Source organism: Dinoponera quadriceps, unplaced genomic scaffold (assembly GCF_001313825.1).
Source record: "Dinoponera quadriceps isolate SergipeBrazil2010 unplaced genomic scaffold, ASM131382v1 scaffold2183, whole genome shotgun sequence".
Lineage (NCBI taxonomy): Eukaryota > Metazoa > Arthropoda > Insecta > Hymenoptera > Formicidae > Dinoponera > Dinoponera quadriceps.
This window is the reverse complement of record NW_014556922.1, coordinates 1,471,172-1,497,584: the sequence shown is the minus strand read 5'-3', so window position 1 is coordinate 1,497,584 and position 26,413 is coordinate 1,471,172. Positions and strand designations below refer to the sequence as shown.

Sequence of the window (26,413 nt, the reverse complement as noted above, 5' to 3'; positions counted from 1 at the left end):
GGGGGGGGGGGGGGTTCCACCTCGTTTCGGTGTGACACCTCGCACCCCTCGGCATCGCGATTATCGTTTTTAACCCAACTAGAAAAGCCAGTCGGCGACAATGGCCGACCGTGATGCGTTAGCAACGGCCATCCAGATGTCGTAAAAATGGCGCGAGGGAGGCGGGAAGAGACAAACTCGGCTCAGGCAATAGCACGCTGCCAGGAACACGTGAGATGCGAGGATTATTTCCGCGTTCATCGACATTATCGGCCCTCATTGGCTTTGGAGCTCACGTATACACCTTGTGAAGGCAATTGGACATATTTTTGTCGACGCCTCACCTCGGAAGAAATAAGTAAAGAATTATTGTGAGAAAGGGAGAAACGTCATGTCGCTCGAGGGAAATGATCAATTTAGCGAGAAGTAATTGATTTTCCCTGGGGAAATCACTGCGTCGTTTCGTCCATTGAAAAATTCCGATCGCCTCGTCTCACCTTGATTACAGCCGGTACTACTTCAGTCATCGAGTTTAACGTAAACGGGATTGATTAGCCGGCGGGCCAAGTCGAGAAACGACTTCGACTTCTATCGATGTAGAGAGGCTGAAAAGGATCGCGGGGATTAGCGAGGGATCCCCGGCGTTTCCAGATGACGATGCAGAGACGACGGGAGGAGGCAACACCGCGAGGGGCGCAAGGGTGGGTATCCCGCGAGATTGCTATCGTATCGTCGAGAGCGGAGAGGAATAAGAGGTATAATCCGGCCCGGCCTAATGCCTAATCCCACGTACAAATTTATTGGATTCCCCCCGGTTCCCTTAACGTCGAATATGCGCCGCGCCGAACTTTCGAACGCGAACTCGCCGAAAATGTATCTCGTGGATTAGGGCCTCGCGTGCACAGTGATTCGCTCCCCGCCGGGAGACGCTAAATGTTGCATGACAACGAAATTACATCGCGTTATCCGCTCAAGAGGAGGAGGCGAGGGAATATGAAGCGGGACGGGGATTCGAGACGTCGAGGCGCGATCTCGATATTTGCTCCGAGAAACGAGGATATTCTTCACGATATACACAGGATTTCTTTACATCACTGTGTAACGTCAACATTAAATTCTACCCTTTCATTTCTTCTTTGGAAGAGACCAGTCGCTCGACGGAAGCAACGAAGAGCGCGGGTGCCGAACTACGGTCAACTACGTCGAGTAATTTCGCGTCGACCGCTGCGGAATCGTCGCGGAAGAGAGCCGTTGATACGGCCGCTCGTCGATGACGCGCTCTTCGCGCGCGAAGAGGAACAACAACGGCGGACGAGTTCCGGGCAGAACCGGCTTTCCAGCCGTGTTAAATGGCCGGAAAGAAACTAGGTGTCGACCCCGAGCTGGATTAAAGGCTAAGCGCTGGAATATGGACCGGCTGACTGTACGCGAGCGAAACTGCTGGTACGCGCGGCGATATAGGCATCGGGTTAGCCAGTGATACGTGAACGCGAAGGGGGTTGTTGCGCGCGCGTGTCCGACGCCGTATTTAACCCTCTCTCGCCCGGTCGTCCGACGCTGTTTTTCGACGATAATCTCCTCAACGATGCCGGATGCGATGTTACCGTGTGAGATGGATGATACTTGTCCGAACTTCGGATATTAGAACGATTCTCTACGGTGTTGTGTGCTGCCGTGACACTTTTAATTAGAAAAGAGTAAGTAAAGTCTGAATGAATTATTTACATATTTTTATATCTTCGTTCAACGCGCGCGATCTGATGACATATTTACAGTGACACGAGGCGAGCCGACATTCTGGGACACGCGCGCGCAATGAGAGTATTACACGGAGCACTCGCGTACTGATCTCGACGCCCAGAGCGCATCAAAGGGTTGAAGAACGTAGGGGGTGGACCTCGCGGGCTAACGCGGGCGATGTCGGATAAACGTCAAGGGAGATGCGAGGGAAGCGGGAAGGAGAGTTCGAGAATCGATCAAGCGAGCGGACAGACGCCGGTAGAGAGAAAGAGAGACTGGAAGGGAAAGCGCGTAAAAGCGGGCAAAGGGGAGCGGAGGCAACGCAGAAAGGAAAATATTGGAAACTCCATTAGCGGCTGTGCAACCAACCGTACGCCGGAATACATAAGCAGCTCCTACAGAGAACGGAGGGAGGAAGGGGGACGCGGCGCGGTGTCGAGGAAGAAAAGGAGAGCGACTATGGGGGTTATTACGCGATTCATTTGTAACGTCTCCTCTCCCAAGTCAGCATCTACCACCATGTCTCTCCCTCCCGAGTCATCTTTTCTCAGTTGCGTTCCTTAAATCCCACGCGGACTCAAATCCTCTTTATCAAACGCCTCCACGATCTGCGCCGAACTGCGCCTCTTCGGAAACTTCTTTTATATTATATCCGCCGGAAAATCTGATTAATTTACGCGCAGTCGCGATCGAGGCTTCCCGAATCCGCGATTTGGAACTCTCGGTGAAAATTCCGTCTGTTTCCCCGTTAAGGAGAAGCGGATGCCGAATCGATCGAAGGAAAAGCTTGAAAGGCCGCAGGTGAGTTATTGCGATGACACGAGGAACGCACATTTCGATTCCTGTTGCCGACGGGGTGGATGTATCTTTCGGGGTCGTTACGGCAGTCGAGACCGGCGGGCACGTTAATTCGCTTTTTCTTAATTCGACGCGCCACGCGGAACAACGGTCACCAGCTACTAAACGCCGTGAAATCGCTCGACGATAACGCGGATCTCGCGGCACGGAACTCGCGCGATTACTTCCGGCCTCTTGAGCCGCGATGTACTTTTGCAAGTTTCGCCTCGAGACTTCCATTCCCCTCCCCCAACTCCTGCTTCTTCTTCTTCTCCTCCTCCTCCTTTCCGACCTCGCGCCCGTCGTTTCCCTTCTTCCTCCTCCTCCTCTTCCTGCCGCTACGCGAGATGCGGTTAAACTCCGTTTACGCGACGCGGCGCAGTTCCTCTCTTCCCGATTTCCACGAGGCTTTTACCCGCGAATCTCGGAACAACGCGGCTGATAGTTTCTCCTAGTTCGCGCGCTGCTTTGCGATAGTTCGGACACGACGAGCTCACCAATTAGAGGGAAACCAGCGCTGGAGGTCGAAAGGATGGAGAAATTTTGCTATTTTCTTCCTCATTCGAAAATTTATTCTCGTTGAGAAGATTCTATTTTCTTATTATTTTATTATTATTATTTGATCAATCCCGTAGGAGTAATTTTTAAACAGACTCCTTCAAGCTCTGAGTCTGAGGGATATTCCTAGTTCAGCTGTGTAAAATGTAGATGGAAAAAGGAGTAAGAGATGACGCGCTCCCTCCGATTGCGACCGGGAAATGTGTGTTCTACGTGAAAAGCTTCCGCGCCGAAGCTCGCTTCTTCTTTTGTCGACGACGTAAGGACGGAAGTACCGCGATAGAGAGTGATTAAACGAGCGAAGGGTTGAACTTCGAGGCGCGCTAATGCGCCGGGCAAACTCCGCGGCGCCTGTGCACAGTTGGTTAAACCGGCAAACATTGACTTCGCGCGTTTCCCGTTCGACGATGTCGAGGATGTCCTCTCGTCACCGGCAGTATCGACTGCCCGCGTTAATCAATTCTCTCGCCGCACAGTTTTCAGACGGAGAGCAATTTTGCAATACAAGATCAACGGACATGTACAAATGTCTGATGAGAGTTGCTGTAAGTTTTTTCCCTTACCTTCGTGAATTTTTCACATTGTAATTAATCACGGTCATATAGCGGAAACTGACGAAACTATTGGCGGCTACGAAACGCCGAGTCGACGGTAGTCGAGGATTAGCATTGTCTATATTATGCATAAACAAGCGCGATCACTTTAATAAACTCAACTTTGTTCTCGGGGCTGTTGTTTCGCATTGATCTATTCCGCCGTTAACGAGGATAGTCGATGCCGAGTCTCCCTCTCGCTAATCGACGTGACCACGAGCGATCTCGATAGTCGGTGCGTTCGCACGCGCGCATATACGCGGCGAGTGACCGGAATGTAAATCAAAAGCGGTTTCGTAACTCCTCCCCGGTGGCTGAATGCGGCGCGCGCGGTGGAAGGCCTTAATTCGTTTACGACTTGCAAAACGAGCCTTCTGGGAGCGCGCAACTGGTAGCCAAACAGTTTGCGCGCCGCCACGCACACCCCCGTTGCCACGTCTGTCCCCAAGGGTACGACGCGCCCGAGCTAAATCCCGAGCGACGAGCGTCGGTTCTGCTCCGACGATGACGCGGATCGGAGAATTTCAAGAAATCCCGCGAGCGAGACATCATTCGGAGACGCTCAATGCCCGCAGTCGTTTCACGAATTAATTATTATCATTATTTAATTTGGAAAATGCATCGAGAAATGACACGTTATCGGCGCGAAGTGATGTCAGGCTTTAACGCTAAATCCGTCGTGGCGGGAAGAGAGAAAACAGCTGGCCACGTTAACTCACGGATGCGCCGTCGAAACGCGTAATTATCCAAATCCAGGACGCGCGTGCAGATGGGTGCCGGTTCATTTCTCCGCGAGAATGACGTGTGTCATGGATTAAAAAAGACGCTTCGGTCATTGTGAGTCGACGCGAACGCGAGGTAACACGAGCCGCGCGCTCGATTACGAAATCGTCTTTTACGAGGGATTCGCGGAGAAATCTCGCTGCGCGTTTTACGGAGCGACCGGTGCTTTCGTCGTTCGTAAATCCGACCGGGAAATTGACGACGATACGAACGTATCGTCGCGACGTTCTCCGGCTCCGGTTTTGAAGCGCCGGAATGCCTCCCGGCACGCTCGCGGCGTGCAACAACGAACTTCCCCTGTTTACTCGACGGTGATCGATATAAAATTGCAGTGGAAACAAGGCCGCTCGCACTACGTTGTTTCGAGTTCTCCGGAGGGATCTGATTGCAAACGAATGCGGCGGGGTTACGGTCGTCTCCCTTCATAGACGATTAATCCAGTTTACTCGCAGACGTTACCACGGCATGGGGGTTCTTGTAAGCCGAGAATCCGCACAAACGTCCCTCCCGCGCTTAAATATATTCAATTACGAGACTCAAACCTGGTGTGCCCTCCATCGACTCTCTCTCTCTCTCTCTTTCTCTCTCAAAAATAAATATCTGCTACCCTGCTCTATTCTGTTTTACCACTCCTCTCCACTCGCTTTTGGCCACCGAAGTCTCGACTTTCCGTCTCTCTGTTTCGGTCCTTCTTAAGAACACGAATTTACATGCCGGCGATCCGTCCGACGGTAAATTCTTCGGCATTCGACGAGTTTGTTTCGCACTGAGGCGTGCGCTGTCTTATTATATAAGGGAAACAATCTTTCACGAGCTGGCGGGACACACGTCGGAAACGTTTCTCACAAAACGTGCTGCGTCAAGATCCGAAGAATTTCACAAAAGATACCTGTGCACATATAACCATTGAAGCAAGGCGTATCATTTCTAACAAACGCGAGAACCAGATACGCGAAGACTGTAGCAACCCGAAAAGATCGAAGCAGCCTGCTGATCGAGAGTGCCGCGCGGAAAATCGAGGCGATTCCACGATATTTCTCGGAGTTTCTCGACGCGAGGGTTAGATGATAGAACGGAAGAATAAGGACGGAAGGTAAGGGTAACACAGCCGAAACGATGAGAGTGAGAAGGATGGAAGAGATTGTTCTACAGAAGCAGAGGAGGAAGAAAGAAACGGAGAGATAGATAGAGAGAGAGAAAGAGAGCGAGTAAAAGAGAGTGAGATTGAGAGAGAAAAGGGTCACGATATATAGGGGAGAGGGCGCAGAGCAAGAGAGGAGAGTTAAGCCTGCAGGCTGCAGACAGAGGCATCAGAGCAGCGGCGAGCGGCAGCAGCGCGGCGCAAAGCGAAAGCAGGAGGGAGACAGGCATCTCGCCCTTCTTTTGTCCCTGGGCTTCGGCCCGATATTGAAATGGAGTCGTTTGAGTGTGAATAATTTGCTTTGCCCGGGCCACCCCTCCACCGCCGTCATGCCGTCCCTCTCCTTTGCCGCTCTCTCGGCCCGGCGCGACTACCACTGATCGGCCCCCGTTGTACCCCCTGCTCGCGACCCCCTCGTCAACCCCGTCTGCAGCACCGTCGCGTTATTTCGCCCGTCGTGTCCGAGAGTAAGGGAGAAAGAGCGGCGCGTTTCCGCGGTTTCGGCGTCTTCCGCGCTGAAAGGCCGGCCGTCGCTAAAGAGTCGGGATTTACAACTGCGAGGGATAACATTGTATTTGGTACCATGTGAGAATATATCTAAGTTCGTGGATAACTTTTTAATAGAGTAGATCGGTATGATAGAGTAACGCAAGGTAAATAAATCTTCGAAACACGGTGGATCCGAGTTGCATCGCTGACACCGACCGGAGAGAGTTCGCTGAAAAAAATGGTCTTGTAGTCACAGCGAAAATGATACGAGAAATCAGCTAAGATGGATAAATGACTAGCGAACGTATCTTAGCTGTGGCGTCTAGAATTTTAACTAGACCAGCAAAACATTTCCCTGAGTGATATCGCCCATACATACACGGTCCAACACCTCTCGGTGCTCAATGAGACGAAGTGAGGTGAAACGAGTCAAGCCGAAAATATCGGTCATTATAAATTCCAAGCTATATCGTCACGATCGATCGAACGACCCTGGTGCATCGTATTGGGTCGATGCGTACGAAAAGGGGGAGGAGGGGTGAGGATTCCGTTTTCTCGGATGCTGGTCAGATCGGGCACACCGATGAATTCGATTAAGGCGCGCGAATCATCGTCACGCGACTCTAGACGCCGGCGATGAAATCCGTGCGTGGAATGAGCGACACGCGACGACACGCATGCCACGCACGAACGCGCGTCGCTCGTTGACGAGGCACGGCTGGAGTTAAAATTACATCGACGTAATCGTCGCGCACCGCACGGCCTTGCTCCGACCCGTGAAATATGACAACTACCCGATGAGTCCCGATGGTCACGGGCGATGAGGCACCGATGATGGATGGTGTACGTGTCGAGGATGTTTTTCTTAGACGGACGTGTTGCCGAAAAGCAGGAGCGCTTCTACACACCAGCCGAGGTGTGCTCGGCCACAAGCGTATCTGATAAATGCGCGGCACTTTCTGTCGTAAATTATAATGAACGTACATAAAGATGATCGGGGTTAGTAGCAGTACGAAATTTCACTCTTCGCCCTTATCATTTGTCTTCGATGGAATCTAGTTTTTTTTTTCTTCACTTGAGAAATTCGACTCGAATCTCGCTTTCGTATAATTTAATCGGAATTATGTAAGAGGTAGGGATCTTAATGAACATGGTAATACCGTCCAAAGTGCTTGGCGCGTTTCGCCATGACACGGTAAAAGCGGCCGGTTTCTCGAGTGTAGCGAATGCGCGCGTTCGTCTCTTTGAATTAAATCGTCGATAGGACAGAAGCGCAAACTCCTTTCGTCGCTTTGCGTGCCGCCGGAATGAACGGCAAACACAGACACAATGAGCGAAAAAGCGCGAAAGGCGGAGTTCGAGAAAGACGAAGGAACCGGCGACGGGGACCGTCGCGTGGAGTATAGAAGAGTGTCGCTTTTGTTGAAAAGGCGCCCGTTCAGCCGACAAAGACGAAGGTGAATATGCGACCGGATGATGATGAGCCAACAATGATTGGGGATTCATCAGTCTTTTAGGAGGCCAATGTCACCCGCTGACCGCGTCGGACGCGCGCCGCTACCCCGCTCGCGGATCCTCCTTAGACATGCAGAACGCATACGAGACACTGTGTATATAATCCGGCGACGGTGGACATCGGAAATCAGTCAGCTCGTACAACACAACCGGCTAACCAATCCTACAATGATGAAGGTATTCACTATTTTGTCTTTTGTGCGATCGTACAAGCAGCTTTCGCGGCTCGGGAAAAGAGAAAGAAAGACGAAAATCGTTCGATTTTTCGCGATAACATAGATCTGACTTTAATCGAGATTAATCAGACGATTAATTCGCTCGGTTTCTTCCCGAAAACAGGTACTCGTCAGCATCGCCCTTTTGGCGGCCGTGGTTCTCGCCGAGCCGCCGAGGTTCAGTCCGCAGTACCAGCAGCAGAGACAATATTACTTCGCTCGTCAGCAAGAGGAGACGGCCGATAACGCTCCTTACTCCGCGTCGGGCTGGAAACCGGCGGGGCCAGCTTTTAATTTGCCGGAAAGACAATTCGCCGGCGCTCAGCAGTCTCAGCAGCAATACGGTGCACCGACTGCGCCTCAGCAGCAATACGGAGTTCCACCCGGTCCTCAGAGAGAATATGGAGTGCCAAGCGAGTCCACGACGACCGAGAACCCTAACAATGACGACGAAGAGGTATCCACCGTTCAAGGCATCTCTTCACCGGAGGTGAGCAAAATATCAATTCCGGGTATTTAACTTTGGAAAACAAATTTTCGACAATGAACGCTGACAATCGTACGAGTATCAGAGCAATCAACCGTCATTTCGGCGGGAGAGAGAGCGATTCTCGGAGGAAGAGAAACGGCGAAAATCGCGCGCCTCCGATGGAGGAGTTCCAAGTCTCGAATGTTGAACGCGCGTTCCCCGGCTTTACGTGACGTGTTACGCAAACGTAGATTCATCATCTCGTTTCGAGGAGAGAACGCGCGCACTGGAGCACCGCGAGTTGGTATGTGAGCCGATGGGCGCGGAGGCCGCGTTGCGGAATTTAAATCCCACACGCGGACGGAGGCTTCTCTCTCTTCCCGTCTCCGGACGCTCTCCTCCTCGTCTGCCGCCGGCTTGTCCTAACGACATTAGTATTCGAGGCGTCGTTTACTTTCGATCGCGGCGTCGAGCACGTGCGCGCGTCCGTACCAAATTCGAAGCCGGCGTGACACAACGCATTCAACCGTGATCCGTGAGCGCTCGAGGTCGTCCGCGAGCTTCCACCGCGTCTTCTGTTTGGCGCGGTATCGGAGCGAAAAAAAAAAAAGGAGAAGAAAACAGAGAACTCCGCCGCCGTTGAGAGAGAGGTTTGCCCGTGGAATGCCTCCTTTTACATATGTATATCGCCGCGTGAGGCGGTTCGCGCGTTAGAAAACTCGCAAAACTTAGCAGTGCTCTACGTTCTTTTGCGGAATTTCAAATTTTGCCCCGCGACATCGATCTTAACGAACATTGCGTCTGTTACAGTCCGAGGCCGCGAACGCGGCGAACGAATTCGAGGACGAAGACCAGGATGAAAAGCAGCAACCGCAGCAGATCGGGGAGTACTACGTGGCCCTTCCCGACGGCCGTCTTCAGCGCGTCCGATACGCCAGTCGTCAGGACGTCGAGGCTATGAAGTACTTCGCCAAGATCCGTGCCGAGAACGTGGAACCCCTTCGCGGACCGATCTACGCGTACGCGCCACTGCAGAAGCTGCAGATAGTACCGGCCGGCTTGCAAGCGTCTGTCGCACCTGCGGAGCGGACCAACAACAAGCCGCAGAAACTCGAGATCGAGCCGGTGGCAGCGCAGGTGCAGTACCAATACGACAACCCCTCGAGCGTGGTACCGTTGGCCAACCCTCTCAGCGCTACCTACACCACCTACACGACGAACTATCAAGTACCAGCCGGCGACTCTAGATTCCTCCTCACCTTCCAGTAAATCGGCCGGAACATTCGACACGATTTCACTCGCGCCTCATAAATATATGTTGCATTGTGCATGTTGCGTAACTTGTTGATAAGTGCGGATTCACGGTTAAGCTGAGCTGACGGCGACAATAAAGTCGATGTTAACGAACCTGTCCGCCCGTGTTCTTGCTTTACCTACTTTGGCTATTGCGCCGCCGTCCACCGCCGATCCACGTCGTCTTTCGATTGCTCATTGTAGCTTTTTCTTTCAGAAATTTGAGACCTTCCGTAATACTGACAGATTCTCAAGGGAATCGCAGAGGTATCATAGGTTAGATCGACGGTTCGATAATTAATAATTTGAAGTAGAAACATCTACGCATCCGTACGGGAGTTGTTTCATACTCTGCATCTTTCTACCGTCTTGAGGCGAAACTGGATTTCTTCGGTACGCGATCGTGAACGTGGATGATCGGAGGGAGGGGGAGGGGGGGAGAGAGAGACCCGTCGGCATGTAGACGTGCCTAACCGCAAAATTCCAGAAATTTAATATCTCGCTCCGCGCAACCGACGGGGTTGGGCGTTTCATAAGTTCACTCCGACAGAGCCAATCCCCCGTCAGAATTCTCCCAAAATTCTACGACCACGTTCCAACCCACGTTCAAACACTTCCTCCTCTTACCCCGGCACTCCGTTACACCGCGCCTTCCTATTCTTCTCTCGCCTTATCCGCGCGACAACCGGTGCGCGTCCTGGATGTTCTTTGCCGGTGGCCTGTAGCGCACTTCGAAGAAATACGGAGAATCCTGGTGAAACATTCGTTCCTCAAAGATCATGGCTGCTTGCGAACGGGAGACTCAATTTTGCGATCTTGCGCAATTCGTACAGATTCCGCCCTGTGACTACGATACGTACCGCGCCGTTCGTGGAAAAATCGCGAGATTTAACTCACGCTGAGTTTTGGATTAAAAGCTTGTCTTCCCGCGTTTAATTTGCACGTTCTTTAACATGAAGGTACACACACCCGAGAATAAAAAAAAAACGCAAATGGAACTTGTTCATTTTACAGAAAAGAACGCCCTTCCTAAAGGTCGAGACACTCGTTCTTTTTATTACTCGTTTAATCCGAAGCATATTAAATGTACGATGAAAATGCCAAGATATGCGAAATTAAACTGCGTGAGATTTAACATCCGGTACAAGACAAAAAGAAATCCCGAGCAGCGTCCCGGCCGTTCTACTTCTAAAGTATTCCATATCAAGCATAATTACGCGAGCCAGCTTAGCGGTAACTTTTAATTAAGGTCCATCGGCAACAAACCTCTCTTAAGAATTTAGCCGTGCCTAAGTCCGACGGAGAACAAAGGGATACCCTCCGCCGGCCCGGAAGTAAATAGCCCGAAGAAGCACGAACACATCCTCTTGAGGCCGAGAGAGGGAGGGGCAGGGGAGGAGAAAGAGAGAGAGATCGTCGACGAGCGCAATCGGCCGACTAATTAATCTGGTCAAGCGGTCACAGGCCCAATTAAATTCCACCGTCCGGTCGAGCCGATCGTTCGAGTAGCGCAATGGCGGCGAACCGATCTGGACCGATCGCGTGGCCACGAGCCGAGCACGTAGACGACTCTCTCTTCTTCAGGAAGTTAGCTCGCGAGTACCAAGTCTGGTCTCTTCGACCGCCATCCCCTGCTTTCCTCCCCCCGTTCTCCCTCCTTCTCTTTCCGCTAGAAACGAGAGAGAGAGAGAGAGAGAATCGCCTCGGAAAACAAAGTTTCGCCGGCTTTCCATTCGGTTCGCGCTACCGTCACCACCACTATCATCAGCATCGACGTCGCCATCCGTCGTTTTCTCGCTCCTCCGCGCGCGGAAGCGTCACCAAGCAGCCGGTGCACCCTACTCCTTTCCACGGGATATTAATTTTTCGGAAAGTTACCGCCGTTCCTTTTTCCCCCCCTTTCCTGTAACCGCCGTTCTCGCACCTACTCTTTCTCTCTCTCTGTCCTTCTTACCCGGAGGGGCGCTATCTCGGAGCCCCGTTTTTCCACGGCGACTTCGGCCCGCTACGAATCACCCTCGCCGCGCTCTTAACCCTTCGTTATCGAGACGGTCGGCTTCGATTTACGGAGTGTCCCAGAAGCGTCGGCTGATAACCCCCGAAGAGGACGAGATTCTTCGGTGAACGTTAAAGAGAGGAAAAAGGAAACTTTGCATCTTAGACACGCGAAACGACAAAGAATAAATATGAAATGTTTCTACCGCGCTCTTACATCTGCGCCGTTAAACGTAATGTGTTCTCGCTACGTTCGATCCGCGGAATGTCCAATCTTTTCCGGGATGTGCGCGCGTACCCGGGAAAATCCCGGATAATCCCTGCGCGCGCGCGGTATCGAAATGGAAAATCTGCCTCCATAATTTTTTCGCCGAACTCAATTACATCGTCGCGCAAATGGGTTTTTCATAAGCCTCGTAGCAACTGGCGATAATATTTCGCGATCTCTCCCGTATAATTTCATCCGCGTTAGCAACACACGAGGGCAGCACATCGATGGTGGTGAGAGGATTAACTTTCATAATCCCGCAGGAACGTAATACACTGCGCGTGTCTGTTTCGCAAATTTCATCCCTCCCTTTGACTTCGCGTGAAATGCTGTTGATTTCCTCGAAACAGTGATTTCTTCGATTAATGAGGTTGAAACGCTGAAATAACGCGTATTCTTGAACAGCGTGAAAGAGTAAAGCTATTTTAATGACGGGCAGGTAAAATAAATAATTTTTGCCGGATATTTTCATAATATTGGTTCAGCAGGCACGTCGATCCATTCGCGACGCGGCGGAGTGAAAAGAAGTCGTTCGCCGTGGTGAGATCCGCGAGAAAAGAACAAAGGCCGCGGGAACGCGGCGGTCGGATCGGCCGTGAGAGACGATAATAATTTCGGATCACCTGAGAGAGCCGCGACGGAAAAGACGGGGGAGAGGGAAGTCAATAAAAATGAATTGGAAGGAACGAGAACAAAGAAGGAGAAACCGCGACGGAGGAGGAGGAAGGGTAGGTTAGGGCAAGTAGGTAAGAAAAGACGCTGTGGAAGTCACACAGGGGTGACATCTGGCCCTGCGGTGGTGGTGGTGCGAGCACACGTCGAGGTCACGATCGAATGCCATCTACGGGGTTGGCTTTTTCTCGGATCCGCGTGTGAGCGTGGACGCACACCGGCGGGCCGCTCGTTTGTTCTTCGGTCTGTGTACGCTGCCAGATTAAGAAAATAGCGGGATGCCCCCGCGGTGCCGGTGGGAACGTGGCCAAGCCGATGGTCCTTCGTTGGTTCTCAGGACTCGTGAACGTTTCGCAACGATCAGCTCGGATAAGCGTGAATCTTCATTCTCGGTGAGATTATTACGATGAGATACAAAAGAATCAGCCTAGAAATCAATGAATCCGTAATGGATCATTCTTTGAGAGGAAGGAAGAACGATTCTTGAAAATTTCACTTTAATCGTCTCATATTCGTTGTGCGAAGTTCGCACTGCGAACTACGGCGGGGATCAAGCGATATTCGTTTCCGAAGATTTTACGTTCGTTAATTTGTTCCTCGCTCGTTTGAGGACACACAGAGGTGCAGATTCCTTGCACGACCCCACGCTGCGCGGAGGGTCGCGGAAACAACAATAAAAAAAAATAGAGAAACAGGGGAAAGAGAACGGAAAATACGCGGCCATACGTCGGGCATGCGTGCACCATCGACGATGATTGGCGAGATCCCCCGTCGGCAAGCACGTTGAACTCTTTTCGGAGCTCTTTCGAAGTCGGCACCTGCTTTCGCTCGGTCGCAACGACGACGCCCGGCCTTTGTGATCCTTCCTTCTTGTGTGCGTCGGCGTATCCCTCCGCACTCTTTTCGCCGAGTATATCACGCGGAGAATATGTATGTGTGCACGCGTATCGCGAGCTCGTGTGTGTGTGTGCGATGACGAGCGAGCGCGCATTGCGTCACAGGACGTGTCGATATTGGATCGGGAGGGTAGCCGAAAACAATGAGGCGCGCTCTGACGAAGAGAAGTCGCTCTTTGATTAATATCGCCGAATTAATAGGAATTCGAGACGGGAAGGGATGTCCGCGGATATTGTGCCGAGCCGGTCGGTATTTCATGCAGAGCGGACTCGGCAAATGTCAGCTGTTCCGGTTGGAACGAATGGCGGTACTAGACTGTCGTAAAATTAATACGTTCGCATTACCGATTCTTCGTCGTGAAACGATGTTCAAGTAATTATCGCTTCCGCACGCGCGAAACTACGCGAATAAACTACGCCACGCGTGATAAAGCACGCGGATTTCAGATATCAGATTACTGCACGGGACGTTTTCTTCGCGTTTTCTTTATTGCTCTCGACGCAAGAAACGAGAAACACGACTTGTATAGAGCTGCGTCCGGTCGAGCGGCTAATATTGGGTCGATCGCGAAATGGAGTCATATGAAATTCTGCGCGTGCGAGCGCCATAATTCAATCGACGGGTAAGCGCGCGATAAGCGTGACTTCGCAATGCTGAAACATTATGCAACACTGTGGGTGATTGATCGGCGAGCCACGGCGATCTTACGTAATTCATCGCCCGTCGACTACGTATGACCATATGTCAGCATATTTTCCCCCTTTTTTTTCCTCCATCTCAGTCTGACACCGTGGATATTTCTCTAATCACAGATTCACCCTCGCGCATTTTCAGCAAAACGGGTCAAGTGCTTCCACGTGTTTAAACAAAATATTACTATTGTTGTTGTATATACATATAAAATATTTCACTCGCACGACGTCGCTTTAACATTTCTCATTATCGCAACGTATATATAAATGCGACATTTTTCCGAGCAGCCGCATCGATCGTAATTTCAACATTTCCGCGAACACGGTGTACCTCTCACGCTATCGTTTATTTTCGACGGCGCTCGGGTAAGCCGAATGCATCTTCGTATCAAATTTCGACGTCGCGAGAGACGCGGTGAAACTGCGAACGAGCCTCTCGACTCGACCGAGGAACTTGCAACGAATTCCGGACGCACCGTTTACTGTGGAGTCGGATTCTTATACGGGGTGTCTGGAAGCGGGGGTGCGACGGTTTGGCTCAAACGTGCCCCCCCCGCCCATCTAACTCCGCGGAAACGTGGAATTTAGACCTCGGTGTCCTTTATATCAAACGCATCTCCCTTTCGCGGATATCTCCTAGTTCTTTTCTAAGCCTGCTTTACACAATCTCTGTAGAACGTGAGAAAAAGAAATAACGCGCGAGAACCGGAAGTATCATGCTCGTGTTATTCATGATAGTTCTCGCGAGAGAATTCTACCTGTAACTATTATATACTTATATTCTTACATATATGTATGTGTATACGGCGTTAGAATTAAATGTAAAACTCATATGTGTTTTACTTTCAAACAACTAAACTCTTGCAGAGAGACCGATATAACGAGCTTGTAGAAAGTCTGGATAACGAAAGTTCGATATAACGTATCATCCCGCGAGAATTAACGACAACATTCCGCCGTGAGTTCTTCCTGTGGGTTACAGGCCGCGTGGAGGAAGCACGTTTTCGGCATTATTCATATACTCGTCACGTATGTGAGTTCACCCTTTCCGCCTGCTACCCTCATCTCGCAGACGCATCCGCGGGTGGGGCGAGTAGGTACTCGCTCGTGTGAACGTTGCCTAAAAGAACACACCGGGGGGTGGCTCTTTCTTTCTATTTCCCTCTCTTTCTCTTTGTATGTGTAGTGTGTATATCGATTGGCATTACGAGGCAGATCAGTCAACCCTACCCGTGTGTCTCGTCGAGGGGTCGAAGGAAGTAGCGAGCGAGGAAAGAGATCTCCGCCTTGCTGCCCCCTGACCGCCCTCTCTTCGCGGCTGCTGAGACACTTTGTCACCCTCTCAGGCATCTCACCTCCTTCCCCCTCCCACCTTCTCGACGAAGCGCCGGATACCGAGGCCTACCGAGTGAAGGCGACACGAAGGGGAGAGAAAAAGGCGGCCGCAATTAGCGTCTCTTTATTCAGTCTCTTACGACTCATTGGAAATCTATAAAAAAAAAAAGTTGCGTCGCCTCGACGTAAGCGTGACACCTTGGGGTTAAAATCGATAGATCGGCGCTATCGGCCCGTTCCTTATTCCGCTTTGTCACCTTCTCACGCGTTTACCCCTCTCCGATAGACGACGGCAAGTTGACGGATACTTGCAAGGTTGAGCGGAGTTAAAGAAGAACGGGAGGGAAAGGAAGAGAGAGAGAGAGAGAGAGGAAACGAGAGGGAACTTACCCCGTTAACCCTCCGTTAGCTTTCCGTTAAGGAATACATCGGTAAACGACGGAGCGCGACGACGATGTACGAGGAATGAAGATGAGGAACCAAGCCCGGGATAAACGGCGTATCGATGAAACGCGGATATCGAGGAATGTCTACGTTTCACTTTGCTTCTAAACGAAAAGCCAGATTAAGGTAAAAGTGCCTGGATACGCATCTAACTGTAGAAATTCTTGTTGTTTTGGTCTTTAAATACGAATGTTCAATTTTTAAACATAAAATAGTTGTATATATTTAATATATATATATATATATAAATTCCTGTTCAAAGTTTGAATATTCGTATTTAAAGGTCAAAACAACAAGAATATGTGTATGTCCAGAGTTAGGTACGCGTCCAGGCATTGGTATTTTTATCTTATTTGTGTATCCCCTAATGTCACTACTAAGTGTATTAAAAAAAAATATATATGTATCTATATAAAATATCTCTGTAAAGTATCTTTCAATAAAATTATTAATAATGTTACTTTTTCCATTGCGCGTTCATATTATCTTTCTTGTGCTATTATTTAACTTATTTTCGCATTTCATCGCGCGTTTCATCTATTACTAAACTGTCGTAGTAACGACGAGAGAGAGAGAGAGAAAGAGAGAGAGAGAGCGGATCACCGTTGCGCCGATTTTAGCGTAGAATTCGAAGCAGTCGGAGCTTTTATCGATGCGGAAGCGTCGAATTTGCGAAGGGGCGCGACGCTGGCCGTCGCAACGCTCGCATCCGCGCGCTCGAAGGAATTTCATCTCCAGATTCCGTTACATGTTTTGCGAACTGGCACGATCGAAAGAATTTCTCCTCGATCGCGGTTTCCGCGTGCGGTCGAAAGTCCGTAATGGCGAGACCGCGAACGGTCCGAGCGGAATGATTTGCGCTCTGCACACGCAGGAATTACAAAACCGAAGGGGGAAGACACCCTCCCACACCCCCACACTCTCGCGCTACCATTTCCCAGCTTTCTCTATTTCTCCCCTTGGTACGTGCGGTCAGTGCACGATACAGGGTGTTCAGTAATAGACGTCAAATGGCGATTAAAGTGGTATCGTCGGTTGGTGACAGTCAAATCGAACGATCTTCTGTTAACAAAATCTTCATAAGCACCGATAATTATATTTCTGAGGATAGGTAATTAAGAAAAAAATTAATGCAGAGCTGCTTTCGGTCGACTTTCCGCGAGAAAAGAAAGCCTTCTGTTCTGTTAAATTTGTATCATCGTACACCCTGTGAACGGTTCGACCAGCAACTTTATTCCGTCGGTAGAATCGCACCGACAAATTCGCACATTTCCCGTAAAAGCCGGATACAAATCCGCGGTATATTCGGAAAGTTAATCCCGCCACGGAAGGCGGGAGAGAGGGAAAAAACGCTCATGCGACAGTTTATTATTTTGTGAGTGTGTGTGTTTTTTTCCTAAAACGTTTCGTTTCGCCGCAAAATTTCGCGCGAATTTGATCCGACAAGCGAAATTTCCCGTATCGCGAGTGCGGTGGAGTCGATATCGCGCCGGCGATTTTGCACAGTGAAATATCGGGCACAAAGGGGATTATGACGATTCGATCCCGGGGATTACCTCCGAATACTATCTCGGATGCGATGGCGGAGGGAGGATCGGCGTATTGTTTTCCATACGCAAATCTCAACAGGAATTTGCGCAACCGGCGCGGCGGAAGGGGGGGGGGGAGGCGACGGAGAGAGGGACGAGAGAGATAGAGGCGGATAGAGCGGCGCTGTACATTATTAATCGACACACCTTTAGTCAGCGGAATCTAAACGTCACGCCGCGTTAATTTATGGTTCATTCCGTCGTTTAAGCAAATTCATTCCTGGCAGCTTATACCGCGTATATCCCACCGTACAATACCGTATAAATAAAGATTCGCGTAAATTAAGGTCGCGCGCGTACGCGCACAAAAACCACCCCGCCGATCGGCGAGCTTGATTAATTAAATTGGATCGAAAAGAATCTCTCTCGCTCCTCGGACTTTCGGTGTTTCCTATTTCTCTCTTTACTATTTCTTCTTCTTTTTTTTCTTCCCCTTCTTTTTTTCTTTTTATTTCACGTTCCGCGTCTCGAGGAAGTTGCGGTGATTACGCGCGAAGCACCGGCAAAAAACGGCGGTTACGCTAATTATATACCCGGCGCTCCGCGAAGCGAAACGGAATTTCTCCCTACCTCGACAAAATTGCCGGGGTGCGGAATAGCTTCGACTCTTACGAGTCGAGAATGGAAGCCGCGAGCTTCCAGCTGTGGTATAATGCAAAACGACTGGCCATCTCGGTTTCTATCGAGCGTGCGTCTCTCGCGCGACTCTCTCTCTTGCGCGGAAGCAAAGCGGAAGACAAAGGGGACAGGGCGCGGGTTGCATGCGCGCGTTGTGACGCGCCTGTCGGACTGCCGCGGGTACAGATAGATAGATAGGTAGGTAGAGATAGGTAGGTAGGTAGGTAACCCGAGACTCGACGAGAGGTCAGCCTCCGTAGATTGACGGACGCGATAAATCGAGCCGCGGTGACACCCGGGCTCGAGTGACGCGCGACGTGGTGCGGCGCGACGCGATGAAACGCGACGCGACAACCCACTGACCTGCGAATCCAATGCATAGAGTTTCTCTCTCGCGTGCCCTCTCTCTCTCTCTCTCTCTTTCTCTCGCGGTACACCGTCGTTGCATCGTTGCACCGAGCCAACACGTACATACACATCGGAGGAAGAGGAAGAGAGAGAGAGAGAGAAAGAGAGGGATAGCCTCGTAAATATTCCTGTTTATACGTCACCCACGTAATGCTCTGGCGCGCACGGAGTGCGAAGGGGGGATGGTTCGTATCGAGCAGCGCGAATCCTGAAATAGAACGAAAAGGCGCGTCTACGACGGCCGATACGTCGCGGGGGAGGGCGGACACGCCTGGACACGGTGAAATCTATCGAATTTCAAACGCGATCGTAAAAATGCAGCGGCGCCTCGGGATTTCCGATCGGGGCCGGCGAACCCCATCGACGATGTGCCGGCTACCGCGAGAAATGAAGGAGGAAACCCCTCCTGAGGAGGGACGAAATGTACACCGGTGTACACGGAGGCTGTCGAGGCGTTGCTTCGTTAATCAGGCAACATTTCTCTCGGGGGAGGGGGGGGGTTTCCCCGATGGGACGCGTAGCCGCGAATACCGCGGCTTCAATTGGCACGGACTACTTGCTCAGCCGTGAATAGTGTAATTTGCCACACAGATCCTTTTTGATTTTTTCCTCCCTGATTTATCCGGACCACCGGTATAATAATAATGGCAAAGTTCGATCCCTTTGTACACGTGCGTTGCGTTAATAGCGATTTGTTTGTTTAGAGAATAACAATTGTTCTCTCTCGCTTCGGTGCGTTCGATTTCCGAAATGCGCGCGTCAAAGGGTCGAGAGGGGGATTATTAATACGTGCAATTTTCAAGAGAGCTTACGCGCCTCGCGCTAACGCAGAGAATGACGAGGAGTGGCGCATTGGCGCGCGGCTCTTCCGACTGGCGGCGGAGAAAAACGGTAGTAACAACGGTGACGACGACGACAACGCCGGAACGGAGCCAGAGGAGCATTGTGCCGCTCGGTGATAAATCCGGCATCGCGTTGCGGCGGTGTGTACCTACCTATCTATCCAGCTACCTATCTACCTACCTACCTATCAACCCACCTACCCACCGGTGGAGAGATCAAGAAAGAAACGCGGAGGAGACCGAAAGGGATGACGGACGGAGAACGAGAGATTGGGTTCGCGAGATAAAGAGGTCGACAATAATACGCCCTCGGTGCACCCTCGGTCGCAGCAGGCAGCCATTATATTGTTTTATCTCTGTATCGCGACTGCAGATCGGCGAATGCACCACGGCGGGTCTTACACGCGGGAATATACGCGGGCCTTCGACGAGCAGACGAGGAAACTCGCAAGGGAGACACCGTGGCGACCCACGAGCTCGCGACTCTAGAAGGGCGTCCCTGATGAAAGTGCGTTGTTAATTCAGCGCGATCGCCGCCGAATTCATCGGATTCACCGAAATTCTATCCGCGGGTTTAATTTGGGGAAACAACGAAAATTGAAGTTAGGGTTATTAGATTATACTGGGATCGGAAAAAGAAAATTAGGTGAATTATCGGAATCAGAGAGAGAAAGAGATCGGAAGTAGCTGAAGATTAATTAAATTCTAGTTAGAGGCTGATCGATAATAACATCAGTCACCGATACGAGACATGCGGCGAGTGTATCCACGTTCAACGTCAAAATCATTCACGAATCGTTACCGAAAGGATCAAGCGTGCGAGTTGCAAATCGATCGCGCGAGGAGACCGGGGGGTAAAATCACTGCCGTCTCTTCCTCATCATCTTCATCGAAGCGCATCACCGATAATGCGCTCACATAATCGCGCGCACACGTGCACACACCGACGCGCGTTGATCAGCGTTATATGGAGATCACGAAGGAGAGCATTCGCGAGATCCCGCGTTTCCTCCACGCCCGTCTCCGAGGTCTGGAGGTGAAAAAACAATGCTGCAACGACGACCCGAGCCCCTTTCGCGTCAATCACGACGGAGACTCTTTCCGTGCTCCCGTCCCACCTCCCTCGTCTGTCTTTGTTCCGATGGTCTCATGTCTCTCTTCTTCTTCTCTTCCTTCCTCACCCTTTGCCACCCCTTATCTGCCATGGTTTCGTCCTCCCGCTACCCTCTAGTGAAATTCTTCTGCATGCCTCTACGTCGTCTCGTCTCGCGCGCGCAACACGGTACAATGCAACCCCGGGACGCATTGTGGATCAGTTTCCACCAGACACCCCAGCGACGTCGTCGGCAACACGAGGACTATGCTGTGCGCGACGATACCCAAGCTAACCGACTGCGTTTCGGGAGACGTTCCAACGCGACGACGACGATGGGGATTATAACAGCGCGCCGATACCATCATTCAACCGGTTGGTCTGTCATATCGGGGACGATGTCGTAAAGAGCGGGCTGATACATTATGAAAATGAACGCTGAACACTCGTTGGTAAAGACGTCTCGACGGAGGTACTTTTGGTCGCGTTCTTTTGAGAAATCAGATGAATTTGCACCGAGCCGACGAGGCAAACTTCATCCGATCGAGCTCGGATTCCCGCGTGCAGAAATCCGAAACTTTATGTTCATCGTTGCGAATCTTTTTTCCAAAGACAACGTTATTCTGGACTTCGCGACGAACACGCTTTTTCCTCCCCGTAACATGGTGTTACAACTGTTTCAAGGGAAATTTGTTGTACCGCTCTATTTTCCGCAACGCGTCGGCGCAGAGTTGAAAGCGAGGAGGGAAGCGGCGCTTTTTGCGATCGGTGACAAAAGTGTAGGAAATATAAGAAAAGGAAAGGTACATCTCCGTACCCTCGCCGGCGGCGTTCTTTATCGCGAACTCTTTATAGAAAGCGCGAAGAAAGTGTGATAAACGCGACGTACTACCCTCCCCGTCCACCCCTGACACAAAGGTATCGACATTATCCGGAGAACCGTAGGATGCTGAAGACTTACATAAATAACTCCCTTTGAGGAGCGCGTGTACGTAAGAGAATGCCGAGGCACGACGAAGCGGCGACGAAGAATAGGTTTTAACACGCGTTGCGGCCAATTAATTAATTAAAACGTTGCCGGTCTCGGCTACGCGAGTGAGCACTAGAACCGACGACAAGACATCCCCGAGTTCGATTCCCGATGCTACGAATGCAAAAAGCTAAGTTCTCCGTCGCGAACGGAAATAATTATACATCAAGAATTTAAAATATAACGCCCACGTGTCTCTTCATCTTAAAAACGGTGTTTATTACAGATAATTGACGGAATAAATATTGTTATAACGCACGAAGAGATCGAATATTTCGCGTCGCGCGAAATTCCCAGCGGAATTCTCGAAGAAGGTGTTGAGGTTTTCAGATTTAAGATGCGCGATACGGAGGGCCAGATCGAAAAATCTCACCCCCTCGTCGCGGGTGGAGGGGAGGAAGTGAAGCAGGAACAACCGACGCCTGCAGCTCGCGCGATGATTGCGCCGTAATCTGCTTTCGCTTTGCTTTCCCGAGGGAAAGGTCGGGGGTGGCTGCCGCTGCGTGATTGGCCGGGGGCGTCGTTGGGTCTTCCGTTTCGACCGATACATCGACAACAGTCGAGATACTTAGGGAGGATACGCGGGCGAAATAGAGCTCAAGGAGAAAGAGACGGCAGGGCGAGAGGTAGAGAGGAAGAGAAAGAGAGAGAGAGAGCGCGCGAGATGACGGCGAGAGGAAAGGGTGGCGGCAAGGACGGGGGTGAAACAACCCTCCTGACACGGGTTATCCTATAAACGGTGCCACCCCCGCAGCAACACACCGATAATCCGGCCCCCGGGGCCCGCATGCGGTTGAGCGCTCGCAACAGTTACCATATTTGATTGTGTGCCCCCCTCCCTCTCATTCCTCTTCCACCGCGGGAGTGGTAATACGAAATAATATTCCGTGCGCGCGCGAGGATTTCGCATCCGCGAAAACACGTATTACTTTCTACACGGAGTTGCGTAATGTTGATAACGCTTAGAGGAAGGATCGCTTTCGGTTGTGATGTTAACACAATCAATCAGTTCGGGGAAAAGATGACTGTCTCGCCGAAGGTGATAAGAAAGAACATCTAGAGTTACTGTTTTACAGGAGGATTCTTAAGGACGACGTGAAACTTTTCTCGCGAAAATCATGCAAATCCATCCGTGTGTGAAACCGCGGACAATCGTGGATCTCCTTTTCGCGACCGGCACAGGAAGCAGATTCGCGGGGCGAGAAAGGCGCGTTTTAAATAAAAAAAAGTCAGAAGGGATTGTTTCTCGCTGCGTCTGACGCACCCCGCGTCACACGGAACGTCGCGACGCGGCGCGGTGTCGGCGGGAAAACGCGGGGAAAGAAATCGCGCGTTTGATGTGCCGCCAAAGAGAACGCGAGGGTAAGCAGGGGGGGGATACGCCGTCGGTGGCGGAGTAGTTTCGCATGGGTTGGTCGGCCGACTGCAACCACGTTTCTGCACAACCCTCTCGCTTCCATCCCCTAGCCGCGCTCGTTGCCCTTCTCTGTCTCTCTCTCTCTCTCTCTCTCTCTCTCTCCCTCTCTGTCGTTCGCTCCGTTCCACAGCGCATTTCTCTGTTCCTCCGTGTTTCGAAGGCCGCGCGCTTAAACGTTACCGGAAAATTATTACCGGAAAAGCGTTTCACACACGCATGCGGCAAACCGCGGGACCCACCGACGGAATTACATTGATATTAGTATCGTTTGGGCCGACAGATTAATTAATTAAAACGTGCCCCCTGCCGCTGCCTGTGGCCACTCCGCCACACACGTATTTGCGTTTCGCGCTAACGCTCCGACAAAGAGGGAGAGAGAGAGAGAGAGGGAGAGAACGCCGGAATATCGTGCGCCAACAATTGTCGAAGGCTTTCGTCGTGTGTACAAAAGCGCGAAGTGAAACGCTCTAACGCTGCTCTAACTCCGCAATCTCTTGCGATTCAGTTCAACGCACGAGTCTCGTGTATCTTCTTATCTAACAGCGGTGTTCCGTCGCGATAACTATTGAAAAGTATTCTCTCAAACGGACTTACCTTTCTTCGCATGGAGTATGTCCGCTGGATCCGGCGGCAGGGACGAACAATGGCTCGGACTCAAACTGGACTGTATCGACGAAAACGGGCTACCCGCGCTCGACGGATACCTGAAGTGTATAACGATCGCTTTTTTAGACCGAATTCCGTCGCGTAAGACGAAATACGATTAATGCTAATTTTTAACGGAATTTATTCGGCTCCACAAAGAGGAAAACGGCGAGGTAAACAAAAAATTTCGAAGACGGAAGTTTTCTTTTTTTTCTTTTACCAACAGAAATATACACGCACGAAGAATCTCAAGAGTTCGCTTCGAGAGAGGACTGTGAAGTATCTGCCTCTTCCGAGCAGACTACATATTTCGCAAACAATGTGTGTTCTTACTGCCGTAATAGCGCATTTGCCGATGAATGAATTTTAGCGCTTACCAAGGATTGGGACGCGGCCAGCCGGTGGTCTGCCCGTTTAGTAGCCTGAGTTTATCGTAAACGCTCTCCGCCGGACTGCCGGCACCGACGCCAACCCCCACAGCGCCCACCCCTTGTTGCTGCTGTTGCTGCTGTTGCCTCTGTTCCTTCTGCGCGGCCAGATTCCTCAGTACCCTGTTGATCGAAGACACCTGCAACCCAAACGCGTTCGGCGCCGATAAGCAAGACTCGTTGGTTATCGCTGCAATTACGCAAGAACGCGCCATCTTGCGCGTTTTAATCCTTTAATGATGAGTAAGTTCCGAATGCGATACGCGGGAAGGACGTACGCGAAGACGATTCTTTTCGCATCAAAAATATAAAATATTCATCAACGGTGAACTTGTTGATTACTATTGCCGCTTTAATTTATTACCAAGAGTCAGTCACTGGCCGAGACCACGATGTACATCTGAAGAAAAGGATTGCTTAGGAAATTATGAATCATCCCCGACTCTCGAATGGAGATTCTATTATGAGGTAAAATGAAGCTCGTTTGATCTGCCATTAATGAGATAACGTATTGAATTTTGCGTCTCGACGCTCCTTCGTAATTCTATGAAAGATCTACGTTCAACTCGTCTAATCACACCTCAACCACCGTCGAAATACTTTCTTTCTCGCATCCTTCCCGGAAGATCTCGAGCCGAATAGCTCTCTTTCTCTCCCTCTCCCGGCGGTATCGGATTTATTATAAATACGAAGTGTGCGCGATGAGTGGGAGCGATGAAGATTCTCCGAGAAATAGAGGGTGAGGAAGGCGCGGGGCGCTTCTGCCCGATGAAATGCGACGAGAGCGGTAATTAAAACGATGCGGTGAGCGGCTGCCAGCGCGGCTCGGCGCGACGGTGCGCGCCCGCTACACGAGGGAGTTAATTACCTCCGCCTTCAATTATATCCGTCTCCGCGCTACTCCAAGGGGACTTGGCTTCTGCCGACGTAAGTACGCACTCGCGCTTTCGCGTCGTGTTCGCGACGTGCGGATTAACGCTCTCTCTCTCTCTCTCTCGTTCTACGCTTGCAATCCGAAATCCGCTGTTATAACTCTTAAGTTGCAACCGAAGCGCGCCGATAACACCACGACGATACTGTTGGAATATCAGGATTTTAGCTCAGCTTTCTCAGAAAGCGTAGGTGAACACGTGTCGTACACGTTTGCCTAACAATTAAGCGGAAAGTGACCAACGAGAAACATCCTTCAACCTACTTCCTAATTTCATGCTAATCTCCTTTTACATATTTCTATCTATTTTTCCGTTACCGACGAGTTACTTAGTTCTTGTCCTCATTGATAATTTTGTATTNGGGGGGGGGGGGAGGTAAGAGCAAAATTAAAAGTTGAGATTTCTGCGCGTGACGTGATACGCGAACGATTCGGCTATTTTGCGCGCGACGCGTACAACGCGCGCGAATCGCGAATGCGATGAAATATCTAGACGGGCGCGAAGAAGAATTTACGAGTTTCCCGAGACGGAGGTCGCTCTTTTTATTTTCGTATCCTTTATTTGTCTTCTTCTGCGGGCTGCCTTCGTTGCTTCTGTCACTTACAGCTCGTATAAATCCCGGCGGTGCCGTAAAAGAATTCTCACGAAACTCAAGCGATACGTCCTCCTCCTGCTGCCGATAGTTCTGCAATTTATTCCCTCGCATTCCCTTGCATTATCCCACGCACGACGTAGCGAGCGAACGTCATTTTAAGGGCGCAGTAAAACGTCGAGTCGAAGAAATTCGACCTCACCCCGTCGTTAAGAACATCGAGAACCAAATGAGTTCGTGAAATCGTCTTCGATACTAAACCCGCCTGACCGAGAAGTGGATGTGGCCGATACGAAATATATTCTATCTATTTGAAAGCCACGTTCATTGCACGAGCTGAGTCGATTGTCACGCAAAGTGTTTATTCTCGATCGTAATTCTAATGACAAAATTCTCTAACTTGGAATTTGGAGAGTCGGTCTTACGATTTTCTTGTTAACGCCACCTCGAGTCTAAGTCAGTCGGTAAAGTCCTCGTCATTATATTCAAATTGGAGGGATATTTCGCACAAAGAAATTCGTCGCGGTTATATATTATCACGCGCTACGTATCGAGAGACAGAAGGAGAGAGACACGCGAGAAATCGGTTGACGACGGGATGCTGGATCGGTCATAGGAGATACTCGTTCCCCGGGGTTTGTTAGACCCGGTGTCAGGGTACCACGGCGTTGAAACGGGCTGACATCTCGGACCCACCACCGTAGCGGAGCGTCATCCCCCTCGGCGCCCACGAAGAGACCACCACCATCACCACCACAGTCGCACGATCTCGTCGTGTCTCCGCCGCTGATGCGAAAGAGACGTCACCGGCACTCTCCCCTCGCCTTGTCCTCGACATCCACCGATGTCCAAAACATGCCGCTTCTCGTCGTGCCTCCGAAGATTCAAACCGCCCGACGTTTCG

At 50.8% G+C, this 26,413-nt stretch overlaps 2 protein-coding genes across 5 annotated transcripts in view; one reads left to right on the top strand and one right to left on the bottom strand.

Annotated features, from left to right (window-relative positions):
- The window catches only part of LOC106748469 (paired box protein Pax-6-like), a 101,960-nt gene that overhangs the window by 10,055 nt on the left and 65,492 nt on the right, over positions 1-26,413 (bottom strand). For all 4 annotated transcript variants that reach the window (XR_001374758.1, XM_014627000.1, XM_014626999.1 and 1 more), the window contains exons 5-6: positions 23,935-24,125; positions 23,507-23,616 (exon numbers count right to left, since the gene is read on the bottom strand). Coding sequence is in view for 3 of the 4 variants with exons in the window: in XM_014627000.1 (XP_014482486.1) it covers positions 23,507-23,616; positions 23,935-24,125 (301 nt within the window). In the remaining variant the exon portion in view is untranslated. The remainder of the gene's footprint in view (positions 1-23,506; positions 23,617-23,934; positions 24,126-26,413) is intronic.
- On the top strand, positions 7,784-9,688 carry LOC106748470. The gene is made up of 3 exons (XM_014627003.1): positions 7,784-7,812; positions 7,975-8,340; positions 9,130-9,688. The coding sequence occupies exons 1-3, from the start codon at positions 7,804-7,806 to the stop codon at positions 9,586-9,588; spliced, it is 834 nt and encodes a 277-aa protein (XP_014482489.1). The 5' UTR covers positions 7,784-7,803; the 3' UTR covers positions 9,589-9,688.